The sequence below is a fragment of the Aquarana catesbeiana genome, linkage group LG12 (genome assembly GCF_042186555.1).
Source record: "Aquarana catesbeiana isolate 2022-GZ linkage group LG12, ASM4218655v1, whole genome shotgun sequence".
Classification (NCBI taxonomy): domain Eukaryota; kingdom Metazoa; phylum Chordata; class Amphibia; order Anura; family Ranidae; genus Aquarana; species Aquarana catesbeiana.
The window spans coordinates 204,488,719-204,507,387 of NC_133335.1; the positions used below are offsets into that span (position 1 = coordinate 204,488,719).

Genomic DNA, 18,669 nt, shown 5'->3' on the forward strand with positions numbered 1-18,669 from the left:
TTTTCTACAGCAGCGGCCCATATATACAGGTTAATTTAATTCCAAGGCGTGAGTGTCTCACCAAACAAATCAGACACCTAACTGACACTTCTGATACTTTTTGAGGACCAGTGACACTAATACAGTGATCAGTGCTAAAAAATATACACTGCTACTGTACTATTATTATTATTAATAAACAGGATTTATATAGCGCCAACAGTTTGCGCAGTGCTTTACAACATGGGGGCAGACATACTAATAACACTGTCAGGGAAGGGGTTAACATCGGGGGTGATCAAAGGGTCAAGTGTGTCCCTAGGGGGTGCTTTCTAACTGTTGGGGGGGGGGGGGAAATGCTGTACCTGGAGGTAGACAGAAATCTCCATCTTCCTCTCTCACAGTACAGCGGTCTGCTTTGATTACATAGGCAGACCACCCGTTCTACCTCTCCAGCAGTGACGGCTGGTGTTCAAAATTTTTTGGGGGGGCGCAAACAAACTGAAAAGTTCTGAAAAAAACCCCATCAATTGCAGCCTCACTGTACCATCAATCGTAGCCACTGTGCCCATCAATCGCAGCCTCTGTGCCATCAAACACAGACACTGTTTCCCATCAAAAGCAGCCACTGTGCCCATCAAATGCAGCCACTGTGCCATCAAACGCAGCCACCATGCCCATCAATTGCCGCCACTGTGCCATCAAACACAGCCACTGTGCCCAACAATTGCCGCCACTGTGCCCCATAAAATGCAGCCACTGTGCCCCATAAAATGCAGCCACTGTGCCCATCAATTGCCGTCACTGTGCCCATCAATTGCCGCCACTGTGCCATATCAAATGCTGCCAGTGTGCCGCCCATCGGCCCGCCGTCTGCACTCACCTGTCTCGGTGGGACAGCTCCTCGATGTCTTCTCCCGTCCTCTGCTATGATTGGATGCCTGGCGTCCAATCACAGCGCCTGTCGTTTCAGCCAATTAGGTGACGGGTAACAGATCCAAGCACCTGATTGACAGAGAGGCGGTTTAGTGTTAAGAAAGCAAATATTCACTTTTCTAACACAGCTGAGTGACCTGCAAACGCCCAGCATGGCGCTCGTAGGTCACTTTTTTGACGCCTATTAGAGCCTATGGCTCTAATCAGGTGCTTCAAAACCACGCCCCCGCCGCTGTAATTCAGGCGCCCTGCACCCAAAAAGGAGCCGGGCTCCTGAATATGGGGTGGCAGCAGCGGCCATAGATGGATTCATGCAATGCATGAATCTATGTATTGGTGATAGAGGGGGTGGCAGGAGAGAGGGGGCGGTGCCGTTCGCCTTTATGGACGCACCACCACTGCTCTCCAGTCCCAGGCAGACATCGCCAGAAACGCTGATAGGCTCTTGCTGTGTCCAATCACAGTGGGAGCGGGTCGCTGGTGGCGCACGCATGCCCAAGACCCTGTTCACGAAATCGCGTACCTGTACATGATTTCCGCGCAGGAGGGCCGCTCTGCTGCAGTATATCTGCGTGGGGCAGTCCTTACGTGGTTAGATAAGCCTGATTGTCTCAATAGATAATTGACATCTTTGAGTAGAAGGTTACATAGGATCTGCTCCTTCCATCCCTTGAAAGATGGAAGCAGATAGGTGACAGACAGGTTTTAAATTCCCAGTGAAATGTAGCGAGGAAGATGTAATATCAGCAGCGTCAAAGCATTTATGGCTATTAGAGGTAAAGTGGATTACCAATGCGCGTGAGGGGACATAAGGGAGAGCGAGACATATTGAGCAGCAAGAGTAACTGCTCGGAACGCAGCAGAGGGAGACAAGAGGAGGAGTGAGATTAATCACATACACGCAGGAATGGACTGGGGCACAGCGAAGATATCACATGGGGACAGAGACAGAGTACAGAATTATCTAGAAGCTGCTGGAGAAGAGCATCATTTACAATATGGACAAATCCCAGGCGAGGAGAGCGGAACAACAGGGGTCAACAGGGGGTAACCAGGCTAGTGATGTTATTACAAACAGCTCTGAGATTATCCTGTCCCCCGACAAGCACAACCACATGCTGCAAGAATAGGACACCTGTCCTGGATGTATTTCCTGTCACCGCTTTCATGTCACCTGTCATCGAATCCCAACATCAGCATCTTCGCCGGTTGAAAAGACGTAGCGTGAAGTGACCTCTGCGCGCGTAACATACCGCCAGACCGGCCCTGTGCCCTGGGAAATGATCTCCAAGTGCAGGTTTCTGGCTTGAGAATGTATTAATATTTAAAAACTAAAAGCTGAATTCCAGGCAAACAGCTGAATACATAGTGGAAAAATGTACATGGGAACCGTCTCAGAAAAAAAATGTAATTCCCTTTGGTCGAGTTTTATACACTTATGCCAGACAGCCAAGCCCTGGACCTTCACTGCAGTTAAGCAGTTCATCTCATTTCAGGGCACAACCCCTTCAGCCTGCTGATTGGACAATGAAAGGACAGCAGCTTGCTAATTAGTCATCATTGCACCCACTCTGCTCCCTCTAATGCCGCGTACACACGAGCGGACTTTACGGCAGACTTTGCCCGGCGGACGGGATTTCGTCGGACAATTCGATCGTGTGTGGGCTCCAGCGGACTTTGTTTGCTCATAAGTTGGACGGACTTAGATTTGAAACATGTTTTAAATCTATCCGTCGAACTCGAGTCCGGTCGAAAAGTCCGCTCGTCTGTATGCTAGTTCGACGGACAAAAAGCCACGCTAGGGCAGCTATTGGCTACTGGCTATGAACTTCCTAATTTTAGTCCGGTCGTGCGTCATCACGTACGAATTTGACAGACTGGTGGATTGTGTGTAGGCAAGTCCGTTCATTCAGAAAGTCCGTCGTAAAGTACGTCGAAAAGTCCGCCGGGCAAAGTCTGCCGTAAAGTCTGACCGTGTGTACGCGGCATTAGGCTCCATTCACACCTGAGCGTTTTGTAGCTTGAAGCCTGAAGCTACAAAACGCTGGAGGGGACAAAAACAATTATTCTCCATGGAGATGGTTCACATCTCCACTCCAAAACGCCTGAAGCCCTACGCCTGAAGCTCAAACAAGTTCTGGACCCGTTTTTCTGCTTTTTGCATAGGTGACCTTTTGCCCTGCACAAAATCGCGGCAAATCGCGGTAAAAAACACAGCAAAATCGTGGTAAAAAACGCAGCAGAACCGCGGTAAAATTGCGTGATTTTCTGCCTGAAAACGCCAAGCTTAGGTGTGAATGGGGCCTTACTGTAAGCATGTTCGCAGCGTTAAAGGCTAATTCCACCTTTCACAACATGTTTCATGTTACACCCATATTTAGTAAGTAACATGGGGCCATTCCCCAGCCCCCCAACCCTAAACCTATACCCCCCTCAAACTTACCTGAATCCCAGCAGGCTTCTGCCTAGGCTGGCCGTACATTATACAATTCTACCAAAACCATATAATATGAGGTCCAAACTAAACAATTTCAATTTGTTTGCAATCAGGCAGACCCTAGAACTACATAGGTAAAGGTGAATCTAAAGAAAATTGTATATTATATGGCTGGCTTAAAGTGTTACTAAACCCACAACAGTAAAATCAGTCTGTATATGCAGTAAAGCATGCTTGTTATACTCACTGTGGAACCTAAGGGGTTAATCCCCTGCATTGTGTAAAAAAGGTGTTTGATCCTGTATGCACAGATCCTCCTCTTCTTCTACTCTCTCTAGAACAGGTCCAGATAAGACAGAGTTACTGGAGTCAGGCTGCACATGCTCAGTTTGGTGTGTATTTTTAGAGAGTTTTTTTTTTCTTCGGAGAGTGCATGTGATCAGTAGGGATGAGCTTCGAGTTCGAGTCGAACTCATGTTCTACTCGAACATTGGCTGTTCGCAAGTTCGCCGAACAGCGAACAATTTGGGGTGTTCGCGGCAAATTCGAATGCCGCGGAACACCCTTTAAAAGTCTATGGGAGAAATCAAAAGTGCTAATTTTAAAGGCTTATATGCAAGTTATTGTCATAAAAAGTGTTTGGGGACCCGGGTCCTGCCCCAGAGGACATGGATCAATGCAAAAAAAAGTTTTAAAAACGGACGTTTTTTCAGGAGCAGTGATTTTATTAATGCTTAAAGTCAAACAATAAAAGTGTAATATCCCTTTAAATTTCGTACCTGGGGGGTGTCTATAGTGTGCCTGTAAAGGGGCGCATGTTTCCTGTGTTTAGAACAGTCTGACAGCAAAATGACATTTGGAAGGAAAAAACTCATTTAAAACTACCCGCGGCTATTGCATTGCCGACAATACACATAGAAGTTCATTGATAAAAACGGCATGGGAATTCCCCACAGGGCAACCCCGAACCAAAATAAAAAAAAAAAAAAATGATGTGGGGGTCCCCCTAAATTCCATACAAGGCCCTTCGGGTCTGGTATGGATATTAAGGGGAACCCCAGCCAAAATTTAAAAAAAAAATTGACGTGGGGTTCCCCCTAAATTCCATACCAGACCCTTCAGGTCTGGTATGGATTTTAAGGGGAACCCCGCGCCAAAAAAAAAAAAAAAAAACGGCGTGGGGTCCCCCTAAAAATCCATACCAGACCCTTATCCGAGCACGCAACCTGGCAGGCCGCAGGAAAAGAGGGGGGGACGAGAGTGCGGCCCCCCCCCCCTCCTGAACCGTACCAGGCCACATGCCCTCAACATTGGGAGGGTGCTTTGGGGTAGCCCCCCAAAGCACCTTGTCCCCATGTTGATGAAGACAAGGGCCTCATCCCCACAACCGTGGCCGGTGGTTGTGGGGGTCTGCGGGCGGGGGGCTTATCGGAATCTGGAAGCCCCCTTTACCAAGGGGACCCCCAGATCCCGGCCCCCCCCCTGTGTGAAATGGTAAGGGGTTACTTACCCCTACCATTTCACTAAAAAACTGTCAAAAATGTTAAAAATGACAAGAGACAGTTTTTGACAATTCCTTTATTTAAATGCTTCTTCTTTCTTCCTTCATCTTCTTCTTCTTCTGGTTCTTCTGGCTCTTCTGGTTCTTCCTCCGGCGTTCTCGTCCAGCATCTCCTCCGCGGCGTCTTCTATCTTCTTCTCCTCGGGCCGCTCCGCACCCATGGCATGAGGGGGGAGGCTCCCGCTCTTCTCTTCATCTTCTTCTTCATCTTCATCTTCTTCTTCTTCTTCTCTTCTTCATCTCTTCTTCCTTCTTCATTTCTTCTGCGGGCCGCTCCGCATCCATGCATGGAGGGAGGCTCCCGCTGTGTGACGGCGTCTCTTCGTCTGACGGTTCTTAAATAACGGGGGGCGGGGCCACCCGGTGACCCCGCCCCCCTCTGACGCACGGGACATGACGGGACTTCCCTGTGGCATTCCCCGTGACGTCACAGGGAAGTCCCGTCAATTCACCGTGCGTCAGAGGGGGGCGGGGTCACCGGATGGCCCCGCCCCCCGTTATTTAAGAACCGTCAGACGAAGAGACGCCGTCACACAGCGGGAGCCTCCCTCCATGCATGGATGCGGAGCGGCCCGCAGAAGAAATGAAGAAGGAAGAAGAGATGAAGAAGAGAAGAAGAAGAAGAAGATGAAGAAGAAGATGAAGAAGAAGATGAAGATGAAGAGAAGAGCGGGAGCCTCCCCCCTCATGCCATGGGTGCGGAGCGGCCCGAGGAGAAGAAGATAGAAGACGCCGCGGAGGAGATGCTGGACGAGAACGCCGGAGGAAGAACCAGAAGAGCCAGAAGAACCAGAAGAAGAAGAAGATGAAGGAAGAAAGAAGAAGCATTTAAATAAAGGAATTGTCAAAAACTGTCTCTTGTCATTTTTAACATTTTTGACAGTTTTTTAGTGAAATGGTAGGGGTAAGTAACCCCTTACCATTTCACACAGGGGGGGGGGCCGGGATCTGGGGGTCCCCTTGGTAAAGGGGGCTTCCAGATTCCGATAAGCCCCCCGCCCGCAGACCCCCACAACCACCGGCCACGGTTGTGGGGATGAGGCCCTTGTCTTCATCAACATGGGGACAAGGTGCTTTGGGGGGCTACCCCAAAGCACCCTCCCAATGTTGAGGGCATGTGGCCTGGTACGGTTCAGGAGGGGGGGGGGGCCGCACTCTCGTCCCCCCCTCTTTTCCTGCGGCCTGCCAGGTTGCGTGCTCGGATAAGGGTCTGGTATGGATTTTTAGGGGGACCCCACGCCGTTTTTTTTTTTTTTTTTTTTTTGGCGCGGGGTTCCCCTTAAAATCCATACCAGACCTGAAGGGTCTGGTATGGAATTTAGGGGGAACCCCACGTCAATTTTTTTTTTAAATTTTGGCTGGGGTTCCCCTTAATATCCATACCAGACCTGAAGGGCCTTGTATGGAATTTAGGGGGACTCCCACATCATTTTTTTTTTTTAATTTTGGTTCGGGGTTGCCCTGTGGGGAATTCCCATGCCGTTTTTATCAATGAACTTCTATGTGTATTGTCGGCAATGCAATAGCCGCGGTAGTTTTAAATGAGTTTTTTCCTTCAAAATGTCATTTTGCTGTCAGACTGTTCTAAACACGGGAAACATGCGCCCCTTTACAGGCATACTATAGACACCCCCCAGGTATGAAATTTAAAGGGATATTACACTTTTATTGTTTGACTTTAAGCATTATTAAAATCACTGCTCCTGAAAAAACGGCCGTTTTTAAAACTTTTTTTTGCATTGATCCATGTCCCCTGGGGCAGGACCCAGGTCCCCAAACACTTTTATTGACAATAACTTGCATATTAGCCTTTAAAATTAGCACTTTTGATTATTCATGTTCGTGTCCCATAGACTTTAACGGTGTTCGCGTGTTCGAACGAATTTTTTTCCTGTTCGCATGTTCTGGTGCGAACCGAACAGGGGGGTGTTCGGCTCATCCCTAGTGATCAGCACAGGGCCAATTAGCACTGTTCAGACAGAGGGTCAGGGGTCCTTGATCCTGATAGGACAGCTCAGTGCAGTATGAAAACTCCTCCTACAGGCTTAACCAGGTACTGATGGAAGTCACAAGACTGCTATATACTGCTGATGAGAAAATGTATTTAGTAGTTTAGATTTACTAAAACTATTGCATTTTCATGTTCTGTGTACTGTAGGAGACCAGATATAGTGAATGCAGGGTCCGGGGTTTAAATGCCATTAATTTAAAGTTAGTATACCTGTGCATGTACAGCCATCTGATGTCTGTGAATGGAGAGACTACAAATCCCATCAGCCACTGCAGCAGAGGGACAGCACAAGTGTGGTGAGGTCACTGCACTCGTAATCACGGTACAGACCATCACTTATGGAGCTGGAGGATGTACCAGTTTACATCCTCCAGCTCCATAAGTGATGGTCTGTACCGTAATACTGACCTCGGGCTGGAGGAATAGTCTGCAGGAGCATTTGGATTGTGAAGTTGTATCAAGTTTTAACTCAACCACGACTAAAGTTGTCATTGAACTTTAGGGGCTGTAGCCGTAGAGGGGTTTTCAAGCTAGCCTGCCCATACCTTGGTGAATTTTTTTGGACAACTTCTTGTGACACTAGCGAATCAATATACGCTATCGGTTTCCGGCTTCTTCTCCCAGCCAATCGGGACAGGAGGCGGATCTAAAGAAGACTGGGTTAGCCGGGAGGAGAAATCAGGGAAGCCACGGCACTGTGACCCTGGAAGGATGACCTGGGGGGTTGTTTGCCGCCCCCCAAAAATTTTAGCATCAGCCGCCACTGCTTCTGTTACTGTAATGCCGCGTACACATGAGTGGAATTTCCGACAACAAATGTTCGATGTGAGCTTGTTGTCGGAAATTCCAACCGTGTGTAGGCTCCATTGGACATTTTTTGTCGGAATTTCCGACCAACAAAATTCGAGAGCTGGTTTTCAAATTTTCCGACAACAAAATCCGTTGTCGTAAATTCCGATCATGTGTACACAATTCTGACGCACAGAATTCCACGCATGCTCGGAATCAAGCAGAAGAGCCGCACTAGCTATTGAACTTCCTTTTCCTTTTTCCCCTTGTACGTGTTGTAAGTCACTGCGTTCTTGATGTTTGGAATTTCCGACAACATTTGTGTGACCGTGTGTGTGCAAGACAAGTTTAAGCCAACATTCGTCGCAAATAAATCCACGGTTTGGTTGTCGGAAATTCCGATCGTCTGTACGCGGCATAAGTGTATTATTTCCTGGCCTTCTGGCTAAGATCAATTGTAGTATCTGTTCTTATCAGTGTCCAGTAGGGGTGCTATGACATTTTTCCCGCCTTATGATGGGGATGATTGGCTGTATAGTACCACTGCTGGAGTGATGGGGGCTCTGAAGGCTAGTACCGGCTGGAACAGAAACTGGGGCTCCCACAGGCTGTTGGGACACGGGAGTAATTCCCCCAGGAAAACTGGATGGACCCAGTTCCTCCTGAATTGAATGGATCTACCTTGTCTGGCCATGGGCTGGAAAGGCAGAGAGTTTTTGCGGTGTCTTTGCCCCCTGGGAGTGGTTGCCCTAGTGGTGAACCGGCACAAACACTAAATACTTTTTTCTGTACTGCGATTTTAGGGCTAAATCCGGGGCAATTTTTGTTACCAGGCCTCAGAGCCCGGCCAGTGCACATTGCACGGCCACTTATTTACTTATTTATTTTTCCTCCACTGTTTTGTCACTTTCACTTTTGCGTGTGTTTTTTTCTCACTAGGATTGGGGGTGTTAGTCCTCGGGCTTGCCCTGAAGTCCAGGGGGTGGATGTGTGGCCCTCAAGCTCCTCCCTCCTCTGACCCTGGGGGTTCTCTCTTCGGGAAAGCCCCTCGACCTAGTACTTGGTGGTCGGCTTCAGCTGGCCATGAAGAGAGGGGTCTGCCAAACCTTCTGGTCAGACAGACCATGTCGAACCCTATGTCCCTGTCAGGAGCCTCGCACCCCAGGGAATCAGGGAGAGGTCCTACCCCTTTGAGGGGTGGACAAAGCACACCCTTAAGTGCACTGTTTAGTGTGTGTGTTTCACATGCACGTTTTTTGTTCGCTTAATGGTTTTTCTGTTTTTGGTTTTAAGCACCACCACGGATTAAAAAAAAAAACTTCTGTTACTGTAAGTGGCTTGGTAGAAAGGTAAGAGTGGAGTTCACAAGGTGCTTCCAAAAATTATTAGAGGCAAGAGAGGGCTTTTTCCAATGTAACATAATAGTTTTTCTAGCATAAAACAGTAGGAGGATGAGGAGTGTCCGTTCCCAATAGTAAGGACCTTCCACTAAGCCTAGCAGGCAACATTCACAACATTATGCCAATATTGAGTGATAGCTGGACAGTAGATATGTGAAAAGTCCCCCACGGAGTGATCGCACCACCAGCAGGAGGAAGAGTTCGCTGGGCTAAGCTTATGGAGCCTGTGTGGTGTAAAATAAGCAAGGTGTGCAATTTTACATTGAATTAGGCAGTCCCTAATGGAGAAGAATTGTTTGAATGGCCTGTCCCAGATCTCTTTTGAGTCCTCCTGATCCAGTTCAGGGACATTCGTCTGGTCCTCCTGCAAAGGTGCCTAAGGTGGCCGTCTTTTCTGCCTATCCCTTGATCCGCCCTGGTTGCCATACATCTCCAGGTTCCCATGCAGTGCCTTAGGCCGTTCATCTGAGCTTTTATGCAATTGTCCTGGGAGTCACTGCAGAAGAAGCTAGAAGGAGAGGGAGCAGAAACGAGGGGCAATGAACCTTGGAAACAGACATTCCCGGATGTGTCATGCCCTGTACACACGACTGGTTTTGCCATCGAAATAAACTCTGAAGGCTTTTTCGATGGAATTCCACTTAAGCTGTCTTGCATACACACGGTCGCACCAAATTCCGACCGTCAAGAACGCGGTGATGTGCAACACGTACGACGGGACAACACGTCCGACGTTTCGTACTTGCTTCAGAGCATGCGTCATTTTTTGTACGTCGGAACAGCATACAGACGAGCGGTTTTCCTGATAGGAATTTGTTCTGTCGGAAAAATATAGAACACGTTCTCTATCTAAGTCCGTCTGAATTTTGGACGTAAAAAGTCTGATGGGGCATACACATGGTCTGAATATATGATGAAAGGCTCCCATCGGACTTTTTCTGTCGGAAATTCCGACTGTGTGTACGGGGCATTAGATTCCATTCCAATTTTTACTAATTTTTTGTCCAAAAAAGTACAGTATTGAATTGTAATTTAAACTTAGAACGTGCTAAGTGGTGGCAGGTTCTCTTTATAGGATACATATCTGCATTGATTTTGCTGTCTAGCTGGAATTCAGCTTTAATAAGCCATTAGGATTTACAGATAATTAGCACAGTATGACTTAAGGCAAGCAATTAAGATAAACCTAGACCTCCTAATTAGTGGATTTCTAACAAATCTCAAAAATAAAAAAACATCAGCATGCAATTAATGATCATTAAAAAAAAATGTTCGTTAAATTAAATAAACTAAACTACCCTAATATACCTAAGCACCCAAACCCTTTCCATGAACATGGGTGCCTGGGACCATGCAATGTAACATTTGGGCATATTTCCCCACTCCTGGGGCCTACAGCAACCCATAAAAAAAATCAATGTCTGTTTGCAGGTATACGCTAGTACTTGTATAAAAAAAGAACATGCATATGGACCTACAACCACCCATAGAACTCAATGGCTGTATACAGCTTTATGCTGATACTTGCATAAGCACACACATGCATACATATAGCTTAAATCCAGAGTCGTACATCCGTATGCGTACGCTTGTTTACCCAAAAAACAGCATATACTTATGTAAAGCTGCATAGAGCCATTGATTCCTATGGATAGCTGTACTCAGCTGTTAACTTCTGTGGCTCCCAGGCAGGGAAATATCCTCGAATTTCGAGTTTTCTAGCCCCAGACACCTGCGTGCTGGACCTCTAAATATAGAAAAAAGAAGATTTTATTTTTGTTATGCAGATTTCACCTAAGCAGCTTGACAAGTCAAATTACTCCACTCAGCCCTTTTACTGACCTCTCAGAAAATGCTAGATTCCTGGCTGTCAATCTGACCCAATGGCTTTAAAGTGTTACTAAACCCGCAACAGTAAAATCAGTCTGTATATGCAGTAAATCAGGTTTGTTATTCTCACTGTGGAACCTGAGGGGTTAATACTCTGCTTTGTGTAAAAAGGCTGTTTGATCCTGTCTTCTCTGATCCCCCTATTCTTCCACTGTCCTCAATCCATCGCCTGATAAGACAGTGCATTTGGAGTCACTCTGCATATGTTCAGTTTGGTGTGTATTGCTAGAGAGGTTTTTTTTTTTCTTGGGAGAGTGCATGTGATCAGCTCAGGGCCCATAGGCGTGCGCACAGGGTGTGCCGGGTGTGCCCAGGCACACCCTAATCTCCCCGTGCGCATTAGTGTTATCGTTCTGTGTAGCAACAGGAACATGGGAAAGATCTCCCTCTTACCGGCTCTGCCATATAAGAAGTGTTTATCCTTTTCTCTTTCACTGTGCCAGCAGGGAGATCAATGTGCCAGAGTCATATACGCATACCCCACTTTTAAGTACGCAATGGGGTTTATTTACTAAAGCTGGAAAGTGCAAAATCAGGCTCACTTCTGCATAGAAACCAATGAGTTTCCAGGTTTTATTACCAAAGCTTAATTAAACAAGCTGGGGTTAGAAGCTCATTGGTTTCTATGCAGAAGTGAGCCTGATTTTGCACTTTCCAGGTTTAGTAAATAAACCCCATTGTGTACTTAAAAGTGGGGTATGCGTATATGTAGATACATACACATGCATGAGGGCTTTCACAGTGGAGCGGTGCGCTGGCAGGACGGTAAAAAAAAGTCCTGCTAGCAGCATCTTTGGAGCAGTGAAGGAGTGATGTGTATACACTGCTCCTCCACCGCTCCTGCCCATTGAAATAAATGAGGCAGCGCGGTTATCCCGCCGCCAAAGCGCTGCTGTGGGTGGTTTTAACCCTTTTCGGCCACTAGCGGGGGTTAAAAGCGCCCCGCTAGTGGCCGAATACCCCTGCAAATACGACGGTAAAGCGCCGCTAAAATGAATGGCGCTTTACCGCTGACACCGCCCCCGCCCCAGTGTGAAAGGGGCCTTTGGGTAGAATGAAAACTCCTACAAGTTTTAACCTTTGGTTTGCTGGATGCTGATAGAAGTGACAAGACTGCTTTATACTGCTGACGAGAAAAGCAAATTAACAGTTTATATTTACTAAAATAATTGCATTCCCATGTTCTGTATACTGTGGGAGACCAAATATAGTGAATGCAGGGTCCTGAGTTTTAGTCACACCACTAAGGCTTGAGTCAATAACAAGTCAGAACAAGTGAACAATTAAGAACTTTCATCTTTTCTCTGACTTCCCTGGTCTGCTTACTTTTTTTGGGGGGTCAATGACATAGAAGTATTAGACCAGAGGATCAAAATAACAGCCAGGCAACTAGCAATTTCAGAAGGCCAGAAATGGTATTTCTAGGTTTACTTTAATGCTCATGTGTCATGCTCAGGACCGATGAAAAGATCATTGTAAAAGGTTTTTATTTCAGAGATTATCTTTTTTTATCTTTGTAAAGTAGAGCAGATGAAAGACACTGACATACTTTTTTAACCCGGTTTCACTATATTTATCCCCTTTTTAATGCCCTTGTGGTTTTTTTTTGTTCCGCTCACTTCTATTTTTATAGGTTAACCTGAAGGAACAAGGCCGACTGCTATGCCAAGGGGAGTTTGTGATCTCCTACAGGAAGAGAAAGTGCCTGAGGAGGGTGTTCCTCTTTGAAGACCTGATTCTGTTCAGTAAAACAAAAAAAAACGCCTCGGGAAAGGAAATCTATGTGTACAAACAGTCCTTTAAGGTAATCCAATGGTTTCTTCTAGCTATTGATAAGAGCATTCTCTAAGGCAGGCCATACATTATGTGATTTTCTTTCCTTCACCTTCAGGTTTAAGGAAAGAAAATTGTTTAATTCCCCCATTATCACAGCCATTGTTGATGGGGGAATTCCTCCCGCACTGCTATTCTATTCTCACAGCAGGAGGTTTCCAGCCGTCAGAATACAATGATCACTGCTGGCGGCTATAGCCGCCAGCTGTGATCGCACAACAAAACAAACAGGCTGGTTGTACTGAAGTCGATTGATAGACTGACTTCGGTACGACCAGTCTGCCTAGATTGATCAAAATTCGGCTGGTTCAGCAGGAAGGCCCCTTTCACACTGAGGTGGCTTGCAGGCGCTATTGCGCTAAAAATAGTGCCTGCAGACCGACCCGAAACAATCGCTGCTGTCTCTCCAGTGGGAAAGCCCTGAGGGCATTCACACTCGAGCGGTGCGCTAGCAGGATGGGTAAAAAAGTCCTGCTAGCAACATCTTTGGAGCGGTGAAGGAGCAGTGTATCCTTCAACGCTCCTGCCCATTGAAATCAGTGGGACAGCGCGGCTATACTGCCGGCAAAGAGCCTCTGCAGAGGTGCTTTGTGGTGGTTTTTCACCCTTTCTCGGCCGCTAGCGGGGGGTAAAACCGCCCTGCTAGCGGCCGAATACTGATTGTAAAGCGCCGCTAACATTAGCGGCGCTTTACCGCTGACGCCGCCCCCACCCCAGTATGAAAGGGGCCGAACTGAGAGCTTGAGCAAGCGGCTGAGAGGCGCAGCAAATATCTCTAATTCCTGCCGCTACTTTTCGCACCAACCCTTATCGCCTCCTCTGTGGTGGATCACTTTTTAGAGCTTTGCTTTTCTGAACCTAGCCTTATTGTGTGAACCTAGCCCTTATGTCAAATAAGCTATGACATAGTGATCAATAGAAGATATTCTTGTGAATAACTGACACATGGGGCATCTTTGTTAACCACTTCAGTCCCAGAAGAATTTTCCCCCTTTGCTGACCAGGCCATTTTTTGGCGATACGGCACTGCTTCACTTTAACTGACAATTGTGCGGTCGTGCGACGTTGTACCCAAACAAAATCTATGTCCTTTTTTTCCCACAAATAGAGCTTTCTTTTGGTGGTATTTGATCACCTTTTCGGTTTTTATTTTTTACGATATAAACAAAAAAAGAGCGATAATTTTGAAAAAAACACAATATTTTTTACTTTTTGCTATAATAAATATCCCAAATAAAAAAAAAAACAAAAAAAAACCCAATTTCTTCATCAGTTCATCAGTTTAGGCCAATATATACTCTTCTACATTTTTGGTAAAAAAAAATTGCAATAAGCGTATATTTATCCGTTTGAGCAAAAGTTATAGCCTCTACAAAATAGGGGATAGATTTATGGCATTTTTTTTTATTCTGCGATTTTTATCGGGACTGCGACATTGTGGCGGACAGATCGGACACTTTTGACACTTTTTTAGGACCATTGACATTTACACAGCGGTCAGTGCTAAAAATAGCCACTGATTACTGTGTAAATGTCACTGACAGGGAAGGGGTTAACACTAGGGGGCTACCAAGGGGTTAAATATGTTCACCTAAGTGTGTGTTCTAAATGTGGGGGGTGGGACTGACTGGGGGAGGAGACTGATCGCTGTTCCTATATACTAGGAACACACGATCTGTCTCCTCTCCCCTGACAGAATGGGGATTTGTGTGTTTACTCACACAGATCCCCTTTCTGGCTCTGTCAGGAGCGATCACGGGTGCCCGGTGGACATCGCGGCCGCCAGGCACGTGCATGGGCTCCTTAGTGACGGGCCAGGTGCGCGTGCCCCGTATACCTCTTAAAGTGCCCGCCATACAGCTACGGTGATTTGCGCAGGGGAGCCATACTGCCGCCGTCAAGTGGCCGTCAGACGGTGGGCGGACGGCAAGTGGTTAAAGTGTTATACAATTCTACCAAAACCATATAATATGAGGTCCAACCTAAACACTTTCAATTTGTTTGCAATCAGGCAGGCCCTAGCACTACATAGGTAAAGGCGAATCTAAAGAAAATTGTATATTGTATGGCCAGCTTAAAGTGTTACTAAACCCACAACAGTAAAATCAGTCTGTATATGCAGTAAAGCATGCTTGTTATACTCACTGTGGAACCTAAGGGGTTAATCCTCCACATTGTGTACAAAGGCTGCTTTATGCTGTTTTCTCTGATCCTTCTTCCGCTGTCCCCTGATAATTTCACGATAACACAGAGTCTATGGAGTCAGGCTGCACATGCTCAGTTTGGTGTGTATTGCTAGAGAGGTTTTTTTTGGGGGGGGAGGGGGGGGAGTGCATGTGATCAGCACAGGGCCAATCAGCACTGTCCAGATAGAGGGTCAGGAGTCCTGTAGTCTCATTGGACAGTCAGAAAACTCCTCCTACAAGCTTTAACCAGTGCTTGGTTGGACAATGGTAGAAGCCCTACTGCTGATGAGAAAAGGTATTTAGCATTTTATATTTACTAAAACAATTGCATTTCCATGTTCTGTGTACTGTGGGAGACCAGATATAGTGAATGCAGGGTCCTGGGTTTAGTAACACTTTAATATACAGTATCTTCTATCCTTGACTTTTCTCAGACTTCAGAAATCGGCTTAACTCACACATTGGGAGGCAGTGGACTCTGCTTTGAAATCTGGTTTCGAAGGAGGAAATCGGAGGACACGTACACTTTTCAGGCTCCATCTGCTGATGTCAAGGAAGCTTGGACTGAGGACATACAGAAGATTCTGTGGGACCAGGCAATAAAAAACCGAGGTGAACTCATAATATTGATCTTATTGAAACAAAGCACTTTTTTTTTTTTTATTGCCTTCTGAACGCTTAGATTGCTTTAATGTCACCAAGGACACTGCATTCTTTTTATAGGCATTGTCCATGATCAAGTCAGCCCTGTAATTTACACTGATATGTGTTACACAATTTCCCATGGTGCAGTCTTGCCTGGAAAAAGAGATTACTCAGCATATTTTATAGACTAATATGTTTTCACCATGGCCGAACGGTGACTGAAAAAAGAGTAACCTGCGTTATATTAATCTAACGGATTCCGCTTTAACCACTTGACCTCCAGAAGAGTTACCCCCCACTTCCTGACCAGAGCATTTTTTGCGATACGGCACTGCGTTACTTTAACTGACAATTGTGCGGTCGTGCAACCTGTACCCAAATAAAATTTATGACATTTTTTTTCCACAAATAGAGCTTTCTTTTGGTGGTATTTAATTCACCACTTTTTTTTTTAATTCTTTTAATAATTTTTTTATTCTTTTTGCGCTATAAATACAATTTGAAAAAAAACTAAACATTATTTTTTACTTTCTGCTATAAAACATACCCATTAAAAAAATTTATAAAAATAAAAATTTTTCATAAATTTAGGTCAATATGTATTCTGCTACATGTTTTTGGTAAAAAAAAACCCAATAAGTGTATATTGATTGGTTTAGGCGAATGTTATAGCTTCTACAAACCGTGGGATATTTACTGGAATCTCTATCTATTTTTTAAATTTTTTTCACCAGTAATAGCGGCGATAAGCAACTTATAGCGAGACTGCAATATTGTGGTGGACAATCAGACACTAACTGACACTTTTTGGGAAGCAGTGACACTAATACAGTGATCAGTGGTAAAAAATATGAACTGTCACTGTACTAATGGCACTAGCTGGAAAGGTGTTAAACATACACTGACCTACCTACCTGACAGGCACTGACCTACCTACCTGACACGCACTGACCTACCTACTTGACACGCACTGACCTACCTGACACACATGCACTGACCTACCTGACACACATGCACTGACCTACATGACATACACTGACCTACCTGACACACATTGACCTACCTGACCTACACTGACCTACCTGACATACATACACTGACGCTAGTGACACACACTGACCTACCTGACCTGGAGACTCCATGTGTCCTTCAGCATCAGCTCAGCCGTGGTGTGCGTTGCACGCCCATCATCACAGCAGGCAGGGAGAGGAGAGCCGAGCGCCGAGCAGGGATCTCATAGTGGCGCAGCGGCCGCATTGTAATGCTTGTTTACATAGGCAGATCGCCCGTCTGTGTTCTTTACCGATGATTGGCGGGTGCCGGAGGACATCAAGTGCCTGGCACCCGCAGATCGGCATCTGCTGTGAACATTTACAGCAGAAGCGTCGTGCCAGTGGCACACACACGCCCCTTACAGGTCGGAAATGCGCACAGTTGCCGCCCTGTAGCAGTAAAACATTTGGTAAGAAACAAGGGTGAACAGGTCCAACAACACCTCTGATTACTATAAGGTACAATTCAACCCAATATTCTATCCATTACTGAATCCATGGGTGTAAGACTTGGTACTGCTAGCCAGTCATCCCATATCAAACCTGTGCAGACAGACACGGTGCTGGAATAATAATTTTTTAAGTTTAAGTATGTCCTATACTGAAGACCCATTCTTTATGAGTGGGGGCGCTATCACTCTTCCACTGTAACAGAATAAGCCTACGGACCTGAAACATGGCTCTGTTAATAGCTATTTTTTGAAGTTCAGTTATCGGGAACTCGTCCAAGATCCCCAGTATGCATCTGATGGGCTCAAGTGGCATTGTAACATGTAAAACTGAGTTAATAGTAATAACCACTGCCTCCCAGTAACAATGTCGTTTGGGGCAGCGCCATAGAAGATGTATAAGATCCCCATTCATAGTGGTGCACTGAGCGCACAGTGGAGTTTGTAGGATACCCATGCAGTGTAATTTTAAGGGAGTATAGTGCGCACGGAGCACAATATACAGTTGGGAGAGTCTTTGCACCATGTTCGATGAGCTATGTAGTATTGATTCAAGGACATTGTCCCACAGCTCATCATCTATCGGACCCACATTCTGCTCCCATTTCCCTTTGGCATTACAAGGGTAACCTTCTAAGTAGGACAGCAAGCGTTCCATAGAAATTAGAAATAAACCCCTTGGTGTCTTGTACAGACTGAATATACCAAAACACTGGGGTGGGGGACTGAGGCCAGTCAGCCGATACACCCTGGGAGTGGACAGCATGCCGAACCTGGAGGTAGTAGAAGTACATTGTGGAGGGAAGGTGGAAGTCCTCAAAGGACCAGAGCAATCCATTTTGAAAAATCTGCCTCAAATGAATGAGTGATGCCCCATCGTGTCCACATCCCCACACAGGGCAGGTTCACTAGTTCCTTATACACAAGGTTATGCCAGAGCGGACTGTAGTATGTGAATCCCGTAACGCTCTGTATAGACCGCACCTTTAACCAGATTTTTTGAATCAGGGAGTACGTGGGATACAGCCTGTTAGAAGTATTAAAACATGAGGATTCTAAGCCCCCCGGTATGTCCTGTGTTTTCATATGAAATCGCATAATGGATAGTGCAGATGGGGACAGTGAGCTTGTGGAATTAGTCCTAAGGCTCCTTTCATACTTGTGCGACTTTTTTTACCGCAATTTTTGCCATGATTTTGACTCGATTTTGCTGCAATTTTGACGTGACTTGAAGCAATGCCTGTGTAATCTTGAGGTCTATGGACTATAACCATGGGTTAGGCAGAGCAACCCCCTGGTCCTTGGGTCGTTGAAACTGTTCTAATTTAACCCTCGGGGTACATTTACGTTTTTGGTTGCAACGTGACAAAATGTGGAACATTTCAAGGGGTATGAATACTTTTTCAAGGCACTGTGTGTATGTGTATGTGTATATATATATATATATATATATATATATATATATATATATATATACCCTGTTTCCCCGAAAATAAGACCT

The 18,669-nt window shown here is 45.9% G+C and overlaps 1 protein-coding gene across 2 annotated transcripts in view; it reads left to right on the plus strand.

The window, feature by feature from the left end:
• Window positions 1–18,669, plus strand: part of KIAA1755 (KIAA1755 ortholog) — a 178,025-nt gene that overhangs the window by 137,369 nt on the left and 21,987 nt on the right. For both annotated transcript variants that reach the window (XM_073606536.1, XM_073606535.1), the window contains exons 17-18: window positions 12,637–12,807; window positions 15,457–15,634. In XM_073606536.1, the coding sequence (XP_073462637.1) occupies window positions 12,637–12,807; window positions 15,457–15,634 (349 nt within the window). The remainder of the gene's footprint in view (window positions 1–12,636; window positions 12,808–15,456; window positions 15,635–18,669) is intronic.